The 17,659-nt window shown below is 40.1% G+C and overlaps 1 protein-coding gene across 3 annotated transcripts; it reads right to left on the bottom strand.

The window, feature by feature from the left end:
- Positions 1-9,606: 9,606 nt before the first annotated feature.
- Positions 9,607-17,197, bottom strand: LOC108088074. 3 transcript variants are annotated; one of them, XM_017185724.2, is made up of 7 exons: positions 17,042-17,197; positions 16,885-16,979; positions 12,096-12,500; positions 11,708-11,793; positions 11,363-11,446; positions 10,351-10,601; positions 9,607-9,914 (listed from the first exon to the last, which is right to left on the bottom strand). In XM_017185724.2, exons 3-7 carry the CDS (start codon positions 12,493-12,495, stop codon positions 9,788-9,790), a joined length of 948 nt encoding a protein of 315 aa, XP_017041213.1. In that variant the 5' UTR covers positions 12,496-12,500; positions 16,885-16,979; positions 17,042-17,197; the 3' UTR covers positions 9,607-9,787. The 3 variants fall into 3 exon arrangements, with proteins under 3 accessions (XP_017041213.1, XP_017041214.1, XP_017041215.1); XM_017185725.2 differs by having other exon boundaries at positions 12,096-12,497; XM_017185726.2 differs by lacking the exon at positions 11,363-11,446.
- Between the last annotated feature and the right edge of the window lie 462 nt (positions 17,198-17,659).

Here is a 17,659-nt window from a genome sequence, read left to right as displayed (position 1 = left end):
CAAAAATCAAAAAATCAATTTTGGAATTTTAATTTCAAGTTTGGCGCATCTGTTTATCAATAAAACAAGGCTTTAAAAGCAAGTATTAGTTTTGTCTTGCTCCACATATTTGCGGAGAAATTGGGGTGCAAAGTGAGCGCACAAACCCAGCGATCAACTGAAAGCGTGCGCATGTCTTTTGAAAGCGTTAAGTTAATAATTAAAAAAAAATATAAAACAATCGTTTAATATCCGAAAGTGAAATGAATATTAAAGTTGAAGGTTTGTAGATTGTGTTTTTCTAATTTTTATTAATTTTACATGCTATATGTGACTGTGACAATAATTGTTTATCCACCTCAATTTTACAAGTTCTGCAGAACTAAACATCAATATTCTGCAAAGGTAAAAGTTGTGTTCCCAAAACTTCTCAATAATGAAATTTTTTTAAAATGTTAATCAATATTTAATTAGTATTATCTGTGAAAATCATCTGCGAATAGCTGCGAATCCGTTCAGAATCTGTTAAAGAAGACGAGTACCTCGTTCCTTTTTCATCAGTTTTTGATTTTCTAGAGTAACCATTTCTAATATATATTGAAAAATTTATTTTTTATTACTTTTATTTTACTATAAATTTATGTTAATCATCGTTTTTTGTTATCTTTTGTTAATTTTTTAACCAAAATTAAGTGTTTAACAAATATAATTTTTGTCAGTTACGCTTAAAAAAAAGTGTAGTATGCATTTGGGAGTCAAATTTTGAACATTTTATGGTAAACACGATGGTAGCGGATATATTTGGCTTTAATGGTGCTGATACTTAAAATATAACATTCATACGCTATTATATACCTACAAAAAAAATTTCAACTCGATATTCCTACTGGAAGTATTTTTGGCCGCCTTCTCCATACAAGACCGACCACTGTGCCCCGTTGTCATGGCATTTTCAACTTCCATGGTGCTTTACCATTTCGTTTTTTCCCCAGAACTTCTTAATTTTCTCGCATTTTTTCCCATAATGACCGAAGGAGTACATGGAAAACAGAGGCGAGTGCACCCAATGACATCTGGCCCAGACTTGACCGTTTTGTCGTGTAACAATTTTGCTGCTGCTTTTGGTGGCAAGTCGAGTCGAGACCAGATAATTGGGTTAGCTCCGAGACAGGACCCCTTTTAGTCCCGCCCTTCGGAGAGAAGGAAGCGAATGCGTTTTATGATCCTTTGATGTCCAAAGTTGGCCTTCTACTCCACCTTGCACTTCGTGCCATCAGCACGAATTTGGTTGCCCTCTTCACTCGGTGTTTTAACATATTTTTTTACAGATTCTCCTTGTTCTCGAAGCACTTAGGACTTGCAAGTGTTTTTTGTCGTCTTAAGTTGGCTATTTGAACCGAGCGTGCTAGTTGTGTTTGCGGTCTCGCATTTCTGTAAACAGTAAACAAGTCAAACCGAAAGTATACAGCCCAAGTTCCCGAATCTGGTCCAAAAAGTAAATAACTCCCGAGTAAATAAGTCAGTAGAAATCTACGGATAATTGTGTTGAACCGTCCAAACAGCCAGACAATTGTCGAAGTCAACAAATTATTAGAAAAGAGTGCTGCGTTCCTTCCTGTTGACATTGTCTCCTTCCCGAACCCTAAAAGCTGAAGCTAATCCGCATTATTTTTGTATTTGGGCCGCTGATATACGTCAAAGCCATTATCGGACATGCATCTCTGGAACGGTTCAATTTGAGTAAGATAAATTGCGTTTGCGCAAGAAATTTCTGTCCGAAGAATTCAAATCATTTCGCATTAGCGAAGTGAAACAGGATCTACACTCGTATTTTTGTATTGGCACTCGCAGCACGGACATCCGAATAGTGTTTTAAAATAACACTGAAACTTCTTTGTTCAAAAATGTTTTCTACTAAAACTAAACTTGTGATATTTATATGATACTAATTAACTTTTTTGTAAGAAGCTTAAAAGTTTATTTTAAATAAAAATCAGTTTTATAACAACTATAAATACAATTTACTTATTTTTAATAGTCTTATTTGTTTGTATTTCTTTGTCTTGTAGCTTAAATCGCTTTTTTTTAAATTGACATTTTTTAAAACCTATCTATTTTATTTATTTTATAACATTACTTGAATTGTATTGCATTTTTCTAAACTTTTGGCTAAGTGTACTCCCACACCCGGTTATTCATTCCTGAAATGGGTTTGCTTTAATGCGCGTAAATGCAAATCATTATCAACAACATTTGCATTGAGCAGCATCGCCGATGGAATGGCCCGGAAAGTGGGGACTACAGATACGCGACTGGGGAGCCACACCATTTGAGGGAAGGAGCGTTGGAGAGGAATCGCAAATGGGTGTACTATCGGCAACCGCACATTGTTTCCCCAACTGGCAGGCTATTAGGGCTGATGAATTTGCCGCGCAGCTTGCAGTTTTAAATATTTGCACATTTCGCAGTGCGAGTGCCCAGCAGCCAGTGCGATTTGGTAGGCCCAAAATCGGGCGACTCTAATGATAACCGCCCATTCAGCTAAAGCTCATTTCATTTGCGTTGCCAAGCTCCCAAAAACTCACACACACTGAGGGAAAACCCACGTTGTCCAACTTTTCAGGGGCCAACAAAGAATCTGGAAATTCTACCAAGGAGGAAATTCTTTCACCGAGTTATGTTCGCTATTTTCGGATCGGCTTTTGTCTCCCTTGCCGGTGCCACTGCCACTTTCAGTGGCATCAGCTATTGCCACTGCCTTCCGCAATCTCTTGCAGATTTTTTTCTTTTCAAACTATGGCACAAATGTTGAAGTGTACATTATTCTTAACTTTTTTTGAGTTCGATAAGCGAAGCCAGAAAATTATGATGATGGCGCTGATGCCGGGATGCTGATGATGCTCCTACGTAGCTGATGTGCTGCTGATGATGATGTTCGACTCGAGATAACCCGCCAACTTGAGGGGCAAACAACAAGTTTGTCTTCACAGCAAATTCGTTCGTCATGTCGAGGGGGAAAAACTTGCCGGGAGGATACAAAGGCCGAGGATGTAGACCCCAACAAGTCGAAGTTCCGATTGGCATGAGCGTTTTTTACTTTGGGTGTGTAAATAAAACCAAAAATAAATAAGTAAATTTTGGCTTGCTTAACCAGAGTTTTTTGAGTGGCAACATAAATTATTATTAGCTTAACCAGCAAGATAAAACTTAAGAAGTGCTTGAAAGAATTTTGTGAATATATCCTAAATGCCTTTAAACAAATGATATTGGGTAATATGTAAGCATATTGATTGTTTTATTAAATTTTTTGACTATATCAAGTAAGTGCTTTATAATAATTATGTCCTACGTGGGTGTGTAAAGAAAATAAAAAATGAATGAGTTAGTTTCAGCTTGCTTAACTAGAGTTTTTGAGAGGAAACATATATTATAATTAGTGATCCGGGGAGATTTTTTATAAACTTAAATTAGATTGTATTTATATTCAAGATGCTTTTTAAAAATCATGGAATGACAAATAAAAAATGATGTTCGATTCAAAGAAACAAATTTAGGTAATACAAACAAATTTAATTTTTTAACATATACTTTTAGCAATCATTTTTTAAGTAAGGAGTGTTCCTAATAATTATGAACCTTATTATTCTTACAGATAAAGTCCACCCCCGCTTTTTTCGTGTTCATTCAACCTTTCGCTAACGAAGTGCCTTTGGACTCTGTTGACATTCTCCGTAGCTTAAGCTAACATTTAGACGCCAAAACAAGTCTGAGACTCCATCTCGCCCACTGCTAATTAGTATCTGCCCCCGAAAGAAAGTGCCATAAATTTGAAGGAAAAGTTTGTGCGAAACTTATTTCGAATTATACCAACTCCAGCTCACGCCAAGCGGCGTCAATTTGTATTGGTCGTAAAGTTTGGCACTCACCTTGCGGCTTTAATTAAAGCCATTGCAGTACAAATTTTAATTATAAAACGCTTTCCTAACCTTGTGGAACGAACAATCAAATTATATGTTGTTTACAATTTTGTGGTACGCGCTCCTCCGTTTTATTTTCTTTTTCGACTTATTGACGATGCCTGGAAGGCGGATGCTGAGCTGGTGACCCGGACAATTGTTTTAATTTTCCGCACGTCGAGCGGCGTTTAGAAGGCAATAAAAAATTATTGGCCAAGGGCGCAATTAAAAAAGTCGAACGGGCGCGGCTTAACGAACTCCGCCCGAACTTTTTACGGCCCAAACATATTTATTATTGGACGGAAAGAGGGGCGGGGGACACTCGGGGTCATCGGAAGCTAAATGTTTAGGAGCCATCGCTCTAGACATGGTTTTACGGCTTATCCCTGTTTGCCTTTTTTATGACATTCTTAAGCAAATATTCGAATCGAGTTTATGAGATTGCGATCCGTACTTTGTAGCAACTGCTGATGGTGCAGACCTTCTGGCAGGCAGGCAGGCTGAGCATTTGTTTCCCATAAAACATCTCTGGCTTATATCGAAGGCGATAAAGAAATCAGTTGATGGCCTTGGCCGAAAAGGGTTATCGTCGGCGATGTCCCTTAACCCCGACTCATAGGCCAATGTGTGATGGATTATGGCAAATCGCTGTGGTGACAAGTGCTCACAGCAGCAGCCCCATCAATTAATCACAGCCGGGAGTGCCACTAATTTGGGCCGTGGCAGCATGAAAATTAGCTGGCAAATTGGCCAGCCGACGGCAAATAAATGTTCATAATAAAAAGATAATAGCGCTCGCATCAATCGAATATTGATTTGATTGGGAAGGAAGCACACTGCGGAAGAGATAGAAGAAACCAATAAAAGATAAATGCAGGCACAACCAAAGAGGAATCGTGAGTTTAAGACCACAAACACACACACACACACACACACAGAAGCACACACTTCCCCTCAAACAAATGCAGCGCCAGCAATTTTCCACTTTAAGCAATTTGTGTCGGGAGCAAGCGGCAGCGGAAATACAACAGCCAAATATATATGTATCGGAAAGTATCGCTAACATGGCTCCGCCCGAATTTTCCAACTGTCCGCAGGCCCAAAGGGGAGTTGGCGATTCGGAAGCGCAGATAGGACGGCCAAAATACTTATCGCCACCCGGCGGATGTGGATGCTCTGGCCGGTGGAAGTTTCTATATGCCCTACGCGGTCGTAATTAAAGTGGCCAAATCGAATTCCTCGCAGGGCGGGCCAACCGATCCCAGGCAATCGAGTCGGCCAACTTTAAGCCAGATTTTGTTCGCACTCAAAGGGGATTAAAACTTAAACGGCACTTGCTTTTCCAGCTAAGAGTAATTGTCTTGGGCTTAACTGAAATTGATGGAGAAAAAGCTATTAGCCACTCAATGAAAAACTTGTTTCTTTAAATTGTATCCACAATCAAGTAGCTAATTAAATAATTTTATTACCATTTTTTATAATGTTCCCCAGAACAGATTGAACCCAAGTTAGAAAGGGTACTTAGAGGAAACATTCCTTTGGAAATCAAACCGATGCTGGGCAGCTTTGACAGCTTGTTTACATCAACGTCGTTGGGCCTTGACTTTGTGGCCGAAAGACCCACTCCCTTTTTTAGCTTATCGGGAAAACTTTTCACCGGAATGTAGTTTGCAGCCAAACGGTTTTTTGAGATTTTCCGCTTGTCATTTGAACGGGAAACCACTGAAATTAGCCAGTGAAATTCCATTCCAAGATGGACGGCTGCCAAAATCGCTTTTCGCAATTAAATATTTCACACATTTTTCAATGTTAATAATTCAATATGTTTCGCACGCCCTCAAAGTCTCAATAATGTATGGCAAAAAGTTGGCTGGAAAATAGTTTGAATAAAAGTGGGTGAATTCCCCATTTGGTGTGTTTTTTTTTTTTGCACTTTTGAAAAATGTTCTGCAAATTTTAGCAATTTCAACTTGTCCGAAACTGAACGGAAAATCGCTTGTCAATTGCTGGACAAAAACGTGAGGCCCACAGTGGCCTAGATTACGAAAAAATATATTCCTCTTCTGAATATGATTTAAAAACTCGTTGCGTTGAATTTCATTCCCTTTAATGGGTTTCTGGCCGCGACTGCGTGGGCCATAATCTCGCATGAAACAATAAAAGAAACCATAAACGGCGAAAAGGACTCATTTTACATGTGATACAAGACACGGTGGCCGCGAACTTTGCCTAGCTACCATCCCGAAAATTGGAATCGTTTCGGGGGCCGGGCAAAGTTGGCATAGAATGGTTTTTCTGGATGTCAGGTCGCCTTCTGATTTTTTCCAGAGTGACGCCCCCATGTAGCGCGTCCGGATCCCCCCAATCCCCCGGATTCCTCCCGATCCTACCAAAAAAAGCCAATATCGTCGGCGCTGACGGCGCTGGTGATTCTGATGGTGATGCTGATGGTGACAACCACTGACATGCCCCACACACATTGCCGCAGGGCTTCGTGGGTGGTGCGGAGTGTGGTGTGGGTGGTGCTGGGTGGATTGGGTGGATTGGGTGCCGGCTAGGACAAGGTAACAGCCCCCGAAATGCAAATTCTGGCAGTGTGCCGCCTTTCCGTATTGGTTTTGTTTCGCTTATACGCTCAGTGTATCGATTTAACTGCCCGCGCGGCTTCCCGTCGAGCGACCTCCTCCGGCGGATCCTCCGGTTGTCCTCGTCGTCCTGGCTGTGGTTTGTTTTGGGTTTCATTTTCCAGCTTTCCAGCGTTATTCCCTTTTTTTTTACGTATTTTTATGTTTGGCCCACAGCCCGTTGTAGTTGTCGGCATCAGTAGAACATCCACGTACTCGTTGTTCGCGTTGCGTTGTTGTCATTGCCTGTTTCTGTTGCGCAGGAAATTGTTGTATGCAAACATTAAACTTTCAATAGGTCAATTTTGCGTTCGGCACCCACGGCAAATATATTTTGGCAAAAGCAAATTTAATACTGCATATGTTTTGTTGTTTAGCCACTTTACAGTTTGTCGCCCCATTATTTTTCCTACAGCTTTCGTCCTTAAACTAAGGCTATCAAACAGATTTTCACACTCTGGCCATTTGAATAAAATGATTTGCGCACAATGGCAACAAAAAAATCGAATCAAAATATTGTGCCAGACACAAATATCAAAATAATTGCCTGCGACTTTGATGGACATTCATGCACCTGTCCGTACGTGTTTGTGAATAAGTATTTGTGTGTGTGAGTGTATGTGTGTTGATTTGCGGTTTGGTTTTCCCTTAGGACCTTTCGTAAATAGTTTTTGGCTTATGTCAGGGGATAAATGTTCAGAAAAAGTTGTTGTTTCTGCATGAATCTGTCAATAGGTTAAACGAGAATATATTGAAATATGTGTTTTATGGAAGTACAAGGGAATGTTTGAGCATTTAAGGAACACAAAATTTATTTATTCACAAACGTTGAAATGCAAAACTAAAAACCTGTAGTTATGTAACGAAATAATAAAGAATGTGCTATACAAACCATGTTATAAATTAAAAAAATGTAATACAGAAATTAATTTTACCAATTATTTGTTATATGCAGCTTTATAACGTGAAAATTCAAAAACAATTAAATCAGTTTTAATTGTGCATTTAATTGCTTTTAAAGAAGATTGATGGCATTAAGATTAAATGCATTTTATGTGACTTAATTGGACATAACACCTAATAAAAACATATATAGAGCAGTATACAGTTTACATTTCCAATCATAAATGCACTTTGACAATAAGCTATTTGCTGCAATTTAAACTTTCGTCAAACCCTTCCAAAATTTGGACATGCAGATTAATTTCCCGGACAAACAAGAAGTCAATTATAATCTGCGTAAAACAATTGAAGAAGCCTCACAAAAGTGTCCGGTCCAGACAACCCGTCGGCTGCATCTGCTCCGGAACTTCTGGTGCAAATTAGATCGTTGTCCAAATTCGATTGTTTCATTTGCAGCGTTTTACCCGCCCCTTCCCCCTTTCGCTTTTCCCCTCCTTCACGACTGCATTTTCCTGGGAGTGCATTTGGTGTCCGAGAAAAGTTTTGCGCACAGTTCTAATTAGCGCACTAAAGATATTCAACACTCAGCGTAATTAAATGGAATTTCAAGCGATGCATTGCAGCCGGCTGGCAGTTGGGGCCAAGGCGCCTTTAATTACGGGCAGCATGCTCCTTTGCTTGCTCCTTCGGCTGCTCCTTGGGCGGCTGCTGCTGCTGCTGCTGCTGCTCCTGCAGATAGTGGCAGCAAACAGTCCGGTGGATGGAGCAACTTTTTCGGTGGGCGGTAGCGGCGGCGGGAGCGGCAAAACTTGGCCGCACAAATTAATCATAACTTTGGGGGCGCTGCCACTGCTGCAGGAGCACTGCCTTCGTCTTGGCCAAAATGTTGCCAGCCACGCCCATTAAATGTGGGCTAGGCCCGGCAGCTTGGAGCATTTGCATGCTGCAATTTTCTATGCGTCGGCGTTGCCGGCTGTCCAATAAATTTCAGCTGTGCCGTGGCATTTATCAAAATAGCATAAACTTTGCGAGCGGCTGCAGCTGCGCAGTGGCACGAGACAAGAAAAGTTCCCTGCCTTTGGCATCTCAAGTTTTCCTGTTTGCTTTCCCCAAATTGCCTGCCGGAAACTTTGCAGTCGAGGCTGCAAGCGTGCCGTAAACTCGGCCACCCATGTCCTATTTCAGCAACCATACACTGCACTTAAATAAGCGTACATTTTATATATATAAATATTATATAAATAAATTAACCGACATTTTTAAGGGTTAGTATTAGTCAGCTAATTTGACACCACTATTTTAACCATCTAATTAAGATGTTTCAAATTGATAAGATTATTTATGAGATTGCAATTTAAAAAGTTTCTAAAAGAATTCAAATTAGCTTGTATTATTATTGCAGTACGTTTTTTCTTGACTGGCAGTAAAATCTTTTTATTTTTTCTCAGTGTAAAGTTTTCCACGCTTGCCCATTCCTCGTGGCTTAGAATAGAAGTTCAAGTCTGCTGCTGAATGTTGATAAGCAATAAGAAGCGAGAAAACGACTACTGTTGCATCAAAGCAACTTCGAAGAGGCGGCAACTTTTCTGACAGGCGGCTTACAATTCAAGGAGAAAGGGGTGTAGAGGGAAAAGTTGGAAGTTCGATTGTTATTCGAAGGTCACACTTTCTAGCTTAACCGTAGCTGTTTGCAAATATTCAAGTTTCTTCAAACAAATAATATCCCCAAAAAAAAAAAAACTTTCAACTAATTGAATTCGATAAAAACACAAAAATAATGTGAATGCAAAACTAAACTATTATTTAAATAACATAAATATGCAGTTTAATTCAATAAATCTCGTAATGCAACTAACAATTCCAGCAACTTAATATTTATGATATATTTTGAATTTTATTAACAGCTTAACAGCTTGTATACGTAATTTAACATGGCCAAGCAGTGTACTGTAAACTGCTTGGTGTTGAGCTGCTTACCGGATGTACCGCTTACAAAGCAGCTCATACGTTCCACAGCACTCAGCTTTTTTCCGTATGAAAATCAGTTACGATTTTGAACTGAATAAGATCCATTTGAAGTTTTTTAAAGTTACTAAAGAAAATATTTCAAAACTTGAATATAAGGTTTTTAATACAAAAATGGATTGTCATTTAATGCATTTATTTTTAAATGTTTTGTGTGTCCACATAGAAGCCAGTCGCACTTGCTGGCAACCACAAGTATAGAATTTTTAAATAAATAATATAAATAGCTAACGTCTAAGTGGAAGTCATAAATTAATTTAAATTAGTTTAGAGAGAGTCCAGTAATGGGCACTGGGAAGTCTAGACCTCGTTGCACTCCAGATAGATCTGGCGACAGTCGAATCCAGAGCGTCCTCTGCGTCCGGCGTCGTACAGTTCCTCGAAGTTGCTGCCACTGCTGCGGCCCAGAACATAGCTGGTGGCATAACTAGAATGGTGAAGGATTTAAAAATAATTAATAATTGAATTCTTAATAGTTGGTATTTAAAACTCCATTTAAAATTTAAAGGCGATCCCTCTTGAATTCAATTGGTATTTTAGTAAATTCAAGATCAAATCAAGTAAAAAGGTTCAATAACTTTAGCATATATTTCAATTACAAGTTTTGCTAGGCTAATAAAACAATATTTTAAATTTAAATAGTAATAAAGTTATCTTGCTATTACATTTGCTTAAGCTTGTTCATATTAAGAACAGATATGCACAACTAGTAACGAAAAAGAGCAAAAAATTAGATTATAATTTCAGAACGATTAAAATTGATGCATTGAATTTTAATGTTGGTGTGCACTGCTGAATTCGAGATCAGAATAAAGTTCAATCAAAGTAAATACAACTTGATTTTAACAATGGCTGATACTTACGATCCCAGCTGGCAGAAGATGCTGCTGCCGCCGATCTCGCGGACGCACTCCGTGTTGGCGTCGCACATGTAGCGCTGCGTGCACTTGTCCTCCGAGGTGCGGTACGTGCGGACGTAGCCCTTCATCAGCGAGATGCCGGCGACGACGGCGTCGCTCACCGAGTCCCGCTTGCCGAGGGAGCGGGCCGCCAGGGAGCGGTGGGAGAAGGAGGTCTTCAGGGCGTCCAGCAGGTTCATCACGATCTGAATGAACTGTGGATGCGGAAGGGGGAGCGTTGTTCAGTGGAGTGGAGTGTGTGTGTGTGTGTGCGTGTGTTGATTTCAAGGGGAACGGGGGAGAGCGGGCATTAGTTAATTAGTTTTGCATTTGCTGTGCCAATACTAGAGTGGTGTAAGTGGTGTGTGTCTGTGTGTGTCGGTGTGCATAGGAACAATTTACATTCTCAGCACTGGGCAACAAGATTTGGGCATTAATATTTGGCAACCTGGTCCAATGTCTACTGAATACTGTGTAAAATAAAAGATTTTAGTAGTCATTGCTATATTGGTTTCTTTTAAATTGTAAGTATCTCGAATGTAATTATTAAACATCACTGTCAAAATAAACTTTATAATAAGGGCGTCAAATTAAATTCAATATTAAACCATACCAAAAACTACTTTGTCCATCACATAAATTGTTAATATTGTAATTATAAAATATTATTTCTTTTTAAATGTATTTCTTAATTTGTATTTTAAAAAAAATTTAAATTTAAGCTTTTAAAAAAGTGTAAAAATATAAAGCTATGCTGAATGTCTCAGGTGATAAGAAATACTTTCAATTTTAAGGCTATTTAAATACAAGTTATTTAAATATGTATCAGATTATTAGAAACACTTTTCATTTATTAAATTTGGAGCCTCTTATATTTTTTCTGCCGCTAACTAAATTGAATCCATACATAAGTTACACCCAAATCTTGTTGCTTGGTGTGGTTCTAAGTGTTGTGAAAGCAATAAAGATGTTTTACCTCGCCAGCTTGCTTGGCCATCGAGTTGACTTGATCGGGGTCTCTGGTGCCTAAAACGGCAGACATCACAGCCACCAATATGCCCTGTGCGATTATTAGCGAGGTAGAGGTAGAGGAGGTAGGCGGGAAGCAATCATAATCAAAAGAGTAAAAACGAGAAAAGCCAGGCACCCAGAATCAGTACAGTATCAGTATAAGATATCAGTATGAGATATATAAAACAGAATATAACGCAAAGAAACGGTAACAATCGAACAGCAAAATTACGACAAAGCAAAACAAAAGTGGCACAAAAGCAATCAGTGAGTGTATACCATGTTATGGGCTAATGGATCGATAGATTACCTGCATGGGAGATCCGCCGTTGTCGACCTTATCGATGCCATCGCTGGGTGCTCCGCCGCCCAGCAAGGTGTTGATGATGCGAAGACCTGCGGAGATAAAGATAGAGATTAGAAATGTGTTTCTGTAATGGAAAATGTTATAGCAAATCGATCAGTGATACCAAAAAAATATCAAGTGGCTTAAAAAAACATTTTAAAAAGTATGCTTTGAAAAGTAGTGAGTTAAAATTAAACAGTAAGCCGCAGGACTTCTGATTTCAATAACAATTTTTTAGATTTTTAGAAAGCTTTTCTATTGGCTAAATATTGCGAAAAATATGTTTTGCACCTTTAAATGTTCGTTTCTCCAATTTAATTAAATTTTTTCTAACAAAACATTTGATTCTTACCCATTGAGATAACATTGGCCCAGGGACTGCCGCCTCCCAATCCAATGGAGTTATCCACATCATCGGACTTGGTGGGTGCGTTGACGGCTCCATTGAAGAACATGGTCATTACGGTGGACAGCATGTTGGACCAGGTGAATCCGCCGGGCCCTCCAACGCTCTCCTGGATCTGATTTGTCTCCAGATCGTCCTCGATGTCATCCAGGGCCACCTTCTTCGAGGCGTTCGGCTTCACCGCGAACTTCCGTGCCACACTCTCATCCCGGTAAACAGGTGACTGGGTCACCTGGTGTTGCCGCTGGTAAACCTCCTGCTGCGGAAAGGCGTAGGTCATCAGCAGGCAATTGCTGGCCACAATGGAGAGCAGCAGGCAGGCGTTGACTTTCCGTTGATTCCACATGACTACTGGAAGAAACAGAGGAAGAGATTGGTGTCGGTTAAGCCTATTTTAAATTCATCAAGGGTAGGGTTCGTGAGTCCGCATAACAACACTTTCACGTTGCTCAACTGAGTACGCGGGAGTTTTCTGAACACATAATTAGCCATTGGGTTCAACGGTGGCCCATTTAAATGGCACATGCTTGCCCTGATTTCAGTATGCCATTACAAATTTGATTTAAATTCCCAATAAAATATAAAGACTCTCACAAACACAATTTATAGTGAGTTTGATGTATAAATTAATTATAAATCTCTTAGAAAAATTGATTTATTGAAAGATTTATGTCTGATATTTTATTGATTTTGCCTAGCTTTACTATGCCATAGAAATGCGAAACTGTTCTGGACAGAAACGTTTTAGTTTTGTGAGTGTGCATGAATAGCTTGTTCGCAATAAATTTAGCTATGCCATACAAATCCAAAAACGAACCGTTTGTTTTGATTAAATAACATTTTTTTTTGTTTTAAGATTGAATGAGATTTGTTCCCTTTTCCAAACTTTAAGACACCAATTCCGTTCTGGCTTTGCATATTATTATAAAATTTAAACAATAATCCCCCCTGCATTCAAATCCCAAACAAGTGCTTTTAACTGTCGCCCAACGGAGTTTCCCAATCATTGTCAAAATTTTCCCATCGCTCGAGCTTAGTGTATGTTACAATTTCCATGGAAACCAGATAAGAAAGTTGTAGCGGCGCGTAATTAAAGGCGAAGCGTCTTCATTCGCTTCCGAAACATCCAGAAACGGGTCTAACTGCTCCCAATTAAGGTGTCGGTCAAACCGAACCTGTTCGCCAGTGGGATGAGCCTTTGCGGCATGGAAACTAACCGAGTGGCAGGTTGGGCAACATAGAAAGCCGCCACAGGTGTGGTGCAAGTACCGGCAATTAGCTGGCACTTCCTCACTGCGATCGACTCGCTGGATTAGCGATATTAGCATCGAGAACCATTCACAATTGGTCACCCGATGGCTGCGAATCAGAATGGGATCGCCAAAGAGTGAGTGAGTGGATGGGTCTTCATCTCATCTCGGCTTCCACATACTAGATCTTCTTGGTGCTACACCAACAACCAGTTTAAGCGGGTCTATCTAGCGGTTCTTTCGCTGAGGCCTCGTGCAACAGGTTCCCGTTACAATTAATAAAGCCAAGCAGCCAACCAGCCAACGAGGCTGCGGAATGCCAATGGCTAAGATTGCATTGATTTCCATTTAATTGCCGGCCGCAGAACAGGCTCTTCAGAATGGGTCAGCAATGGAAATGTAAATTGTGGAGCCATCTATCCATCTAAACTCCATTCATCTCACAGCTGAGTGAGTGGACTTTTGATTGTTTGTGACACAACTCGACCCAGTTCCCTGGAAATTACTGTGGCCATGTAAATTTAGAAAGCTGTTAGTTCGGGAGACGCTATCGCGAAGCGTGATTCAGCGATTAGTGGCTAAGATAATGGTAATTAATAGCTCGAATGTGTGGCGGAGAAATTTGATCAGAGTGGGAAATTAGCCGTGGAAATAGCGATCGACAAATTAGTCACATCGATACCCAGTGGCCTTCTGTGACATAATTTTACTGGCATGCCTGGTAATTCCCTCATTATCAACAGCTCTTTCTCCATCAAAGACTCTAACTTACTCTTGTTTAGAGGAAAGCACGCAACTCTAATTGGAAGTCTCGCACGCAACTCTTACTTTCATGGGCTGCCTTAAAACGGCAATTAAAACCTCATCGCAGACAACGGGCAATATCACAATTTCAATAACAAAAATTAAGAGAGCAGCGGCAATTACACTTGCCGTTGGTCAAAAGTCGCAAATTAGAAAGTGTGGAAACCGCAACGTTCAGCAAGAGAAACAATTTTCGAGGAGCCTCGGGGGCGGGGGTGTAACAATAACCAAGTTCTTTGCCAGTCGCCGAGCAAAATATCATTGTAATTTATGTGCTCGCTGGTCTCCCAGATATTTATTTTCAGTTTCGTTTGCGGTCTCGTGCCAGAGCACGCTCCACTGGGTCTTTGGTCAAAGTCAAAGATGAGAAAGCGGTAAAACGTTCGTGATTTGCGGTAAGTGGGCAAGCTCTTCGTCGTCTTGGGTTTCTGGGAGAGGAATGGAATGGCGTGGTGAGGAGTGGAGAGGATCGGCTTGGAGGGCCCTGACTCATTCTGCGGGCTCAGCCGGGTTTCTGGACAGTCACGGGGACAGGTTTCCGGTTGAGAGAAACTCAAGCAGCCTCGAAAAATTCACATTTCACTTTCTTTTCGGCCAGAATCAAGCCAAGGTTTGTTGACCGTAAAAGATATTATAAAAATTTAATTAAGTGTTTGAGCGTCGAGTGCTTAACCTTAATTGGAATGTTCAGTGGCTTTCTAGCGCGTATGTGCCTTAAGTCTTTCGTTTGGTTAGCTGGTCAGCAACCCCTGAAAGAAAACCGCTGGCTAACTGTCAATTGGCCAAAGTGAGCGCCGTCTGAGCTGCATTTTAATGTCGCTAGGGCTTATTGATTATTTGGTAACACCACGCAGTTTGTGATGCAATCGCAGGGCAAAAGCAGTCAGTGATCCACACTGGCAGAGAAAACTTATCTCTGAAAACTTTTACTGACCCCGAAATTCAGTCGCCAGAAGATAAATGACAGCCAACTTGAGGCCGCACGAAAGCAGAACAAATTGCACTTGCAATTTCCACAGCCATTATGGTTATTAGTCAGCTGCATTTGATGGACAAATTGCAACTGCCATTGTGCAGCCTCGCTCGCTTTGGTTAATTCACGAGTGGCTCTGGTTAAACAAACCGCCTCACATTCTCCCAACTGCAGTTGAGAAAAACCGAACCCAATTCGGTCTAGCTTGGATCGGACCAAACATGAACTGTATTAAACACGACTTAACAGCTTCAAAGAAAAACTTTCACCTCGCTCGGCTTGACAACGCCAGCCGCAAAATGCCAAAAGCAACAACGCTCGGCCAATGAATGAAAGTTATAAACAACACAAAAAAAAAAAAAAAAAAAAATAAATACTTGCTTCAAGACAGACAAAAAGCTGAAGCCGAAGAAACCCAAAGGAATGCACATAGGCAAATGGATAAACAAACAGCCGACAATCGTGACCTTTTGCAGGCAATTAAATAAATAAATTCTTTATGGCAATTGGCCAAAAACTTGGCCAGCAGGCAGGCGTTAATTGGCCGATCTGGGCGGAGAAAGGTATGCCGAGAAGGCGGATACCCACATTGAATCAAGGCCACAGACAAAACGGCCGCAAGGTCTCCTCTCCTCTTCTCTCCACTCTACACTCCTCTACACTCTCCACTCTCCTCCTGCCCAAAAACCACTCGAAAACGAAATTCTTTGGAGCGGCAGTCAACAGGCGCCCATTTGGGTCAGTGGGCGGCCATCATCGGTGCACGTTGCTGCCTGCGTTTTTTTTTTTTTGGTTTTGTCTCCTTTCTGGCTTGAAAAGAACTTGGCTGAATGCACATCTCAGTGTATGCGTGTGCGTGTGTGTGTGTGCGTCGCCCGGCACACCTCATCGCACCTCTTTCGACGGCTTTGACATGTTCATGCCCCGTCCAGTCGATGGGTTTTTGTTTGCCTTTTGCTTTTCCATGCAAAGTTGTTAACTCGCTTACCAGAAACTCTCCCCCCTCTCTCCCTCTCTCTCTCTCTCTGTCTCTGTCTCTCCTTCCGACGCTCTACGCTTGTTGTTTTTACTGCTGGATTTATGCTCGAGAGTTCTGTTATTTCTTTTGGCCTGACCCAAATATTTGGCTCTTGCCATATAGCCCCAATTTGTTGGACAAACAAACGTACGGCACGACTCGAGGCCAAATAGTGGCAGCAGTCGATCAATTGTCAATAACTTTCTATTGCCAGATTCTTGTTAAGCGCACTGAATTATTTGCGTTGCATATTAGTCAAAGTTGGCTGAATTCAGATTTAAATGTGCTCTTTAAATAATTTTAAGCAACTGTTACAATTATAATGGTTTTTAATAAATGTGCGACAAAACATTGCCCCCAAAAATTTGTTGTGGCCGACTAGTCTATCTATTTCTATTCGTTTTAAAGTAAATCCTTATTTCCCTTTTCAGTATAAAAATGTTATGCGTAAAAAACTATTTCATCTACTACCATGATTAACAATTTTTTGTGACAAGTACCTTTAAAATGCATATACAAATAAACCTATTAAAAAAAAAAGCTTTAGACATTCAAATACATAAACACAATTTAAAATTCAAATCCGATTCAAAAATACATAAGAAGATTTGCAGTAAACCAATTTAAACCATTTTCAATGCCATTGCAATTTTAATATTCGACTATTTTTCGTTGAACAATTTAAATTACCTGTGTATTTGTCTGCAGTCTTTTAGTTTGTCGAGTCGAAGCAATTAAAATAAAATTTAATTACTGCTTCAGATGAGTTGGTTTGGCTCTTCGCACTAGAAAAAACGGGCAATATTAGCACGCGATTGTCAAGCACACAATTCACTTTAAAATTCACCCAAAATTTTGCACTGAAAAATTGCTCTTTCTTTTTCAGACTGTCGATCGATGGAAACTTTCGTTTGCCACTTCGAGAGACTTCGGATTTCACTTGGCACTTTTTTCGATCTTGCAGTAGATTTTTCGATGTTGCTGCGACTGCTGCTGAAGTTGTCTGAAACGGCGATCGCCTTGAACTTGTGCTTTTATAGCCTGACCCATTTTTTGCATTCGCGATGGGCCTGGAAGCCAGCCGAAGAACTGCAGCCGCAGAAGTTCGAAGACGAACATGTTGGAAGTCAGAGATAGTTGCACACTTTGATTCATAAAAAAATAAATCTAATAAGGTAACTAAAAATAAATATGAATAAATAAAATATGAAGTGTAATCATGTTGGAATTTTACAAAATAAGTTTTGTAAAGGAAATTCTCGATTAACTCAGAAGAGATTTTATTTTCGTATAAACAAAAATCTTTAAAATGTAATTTTCTTGCATAAGAGAAAACAAAGATACAATAATTTATTATGGTATACATATATTAAGAAAACTCTATGGTTATAGTTCATAATTAATTTAGGTAATTTTTTCGGGAAAAAAGCCAGTTTGGCATCACTGCTCGCCGGCATGTCGCCGC

Source organism: Drosophila ficusphila, unplaced genomic scaffold, assembly GCF_018152265.1.
Source record: "Drosophila ficusphila isolate 14025-0441.05 unplaced genomic scaffold, ASM1815226v1 contig_791, whole genome shotgun sequence".
NCBI classification, from domain to species: domain Eukaryota; kingdom Metazoa; phylum Arthropoda; class Insecta; order Diptera; family Drosophilidae; genus Drosophila; species Drosophila ficusphila.
Note: the sequence above shows the minus strand (reverse complement) of the source record. Positions and strands in the feature narration are given on the sequence as shown.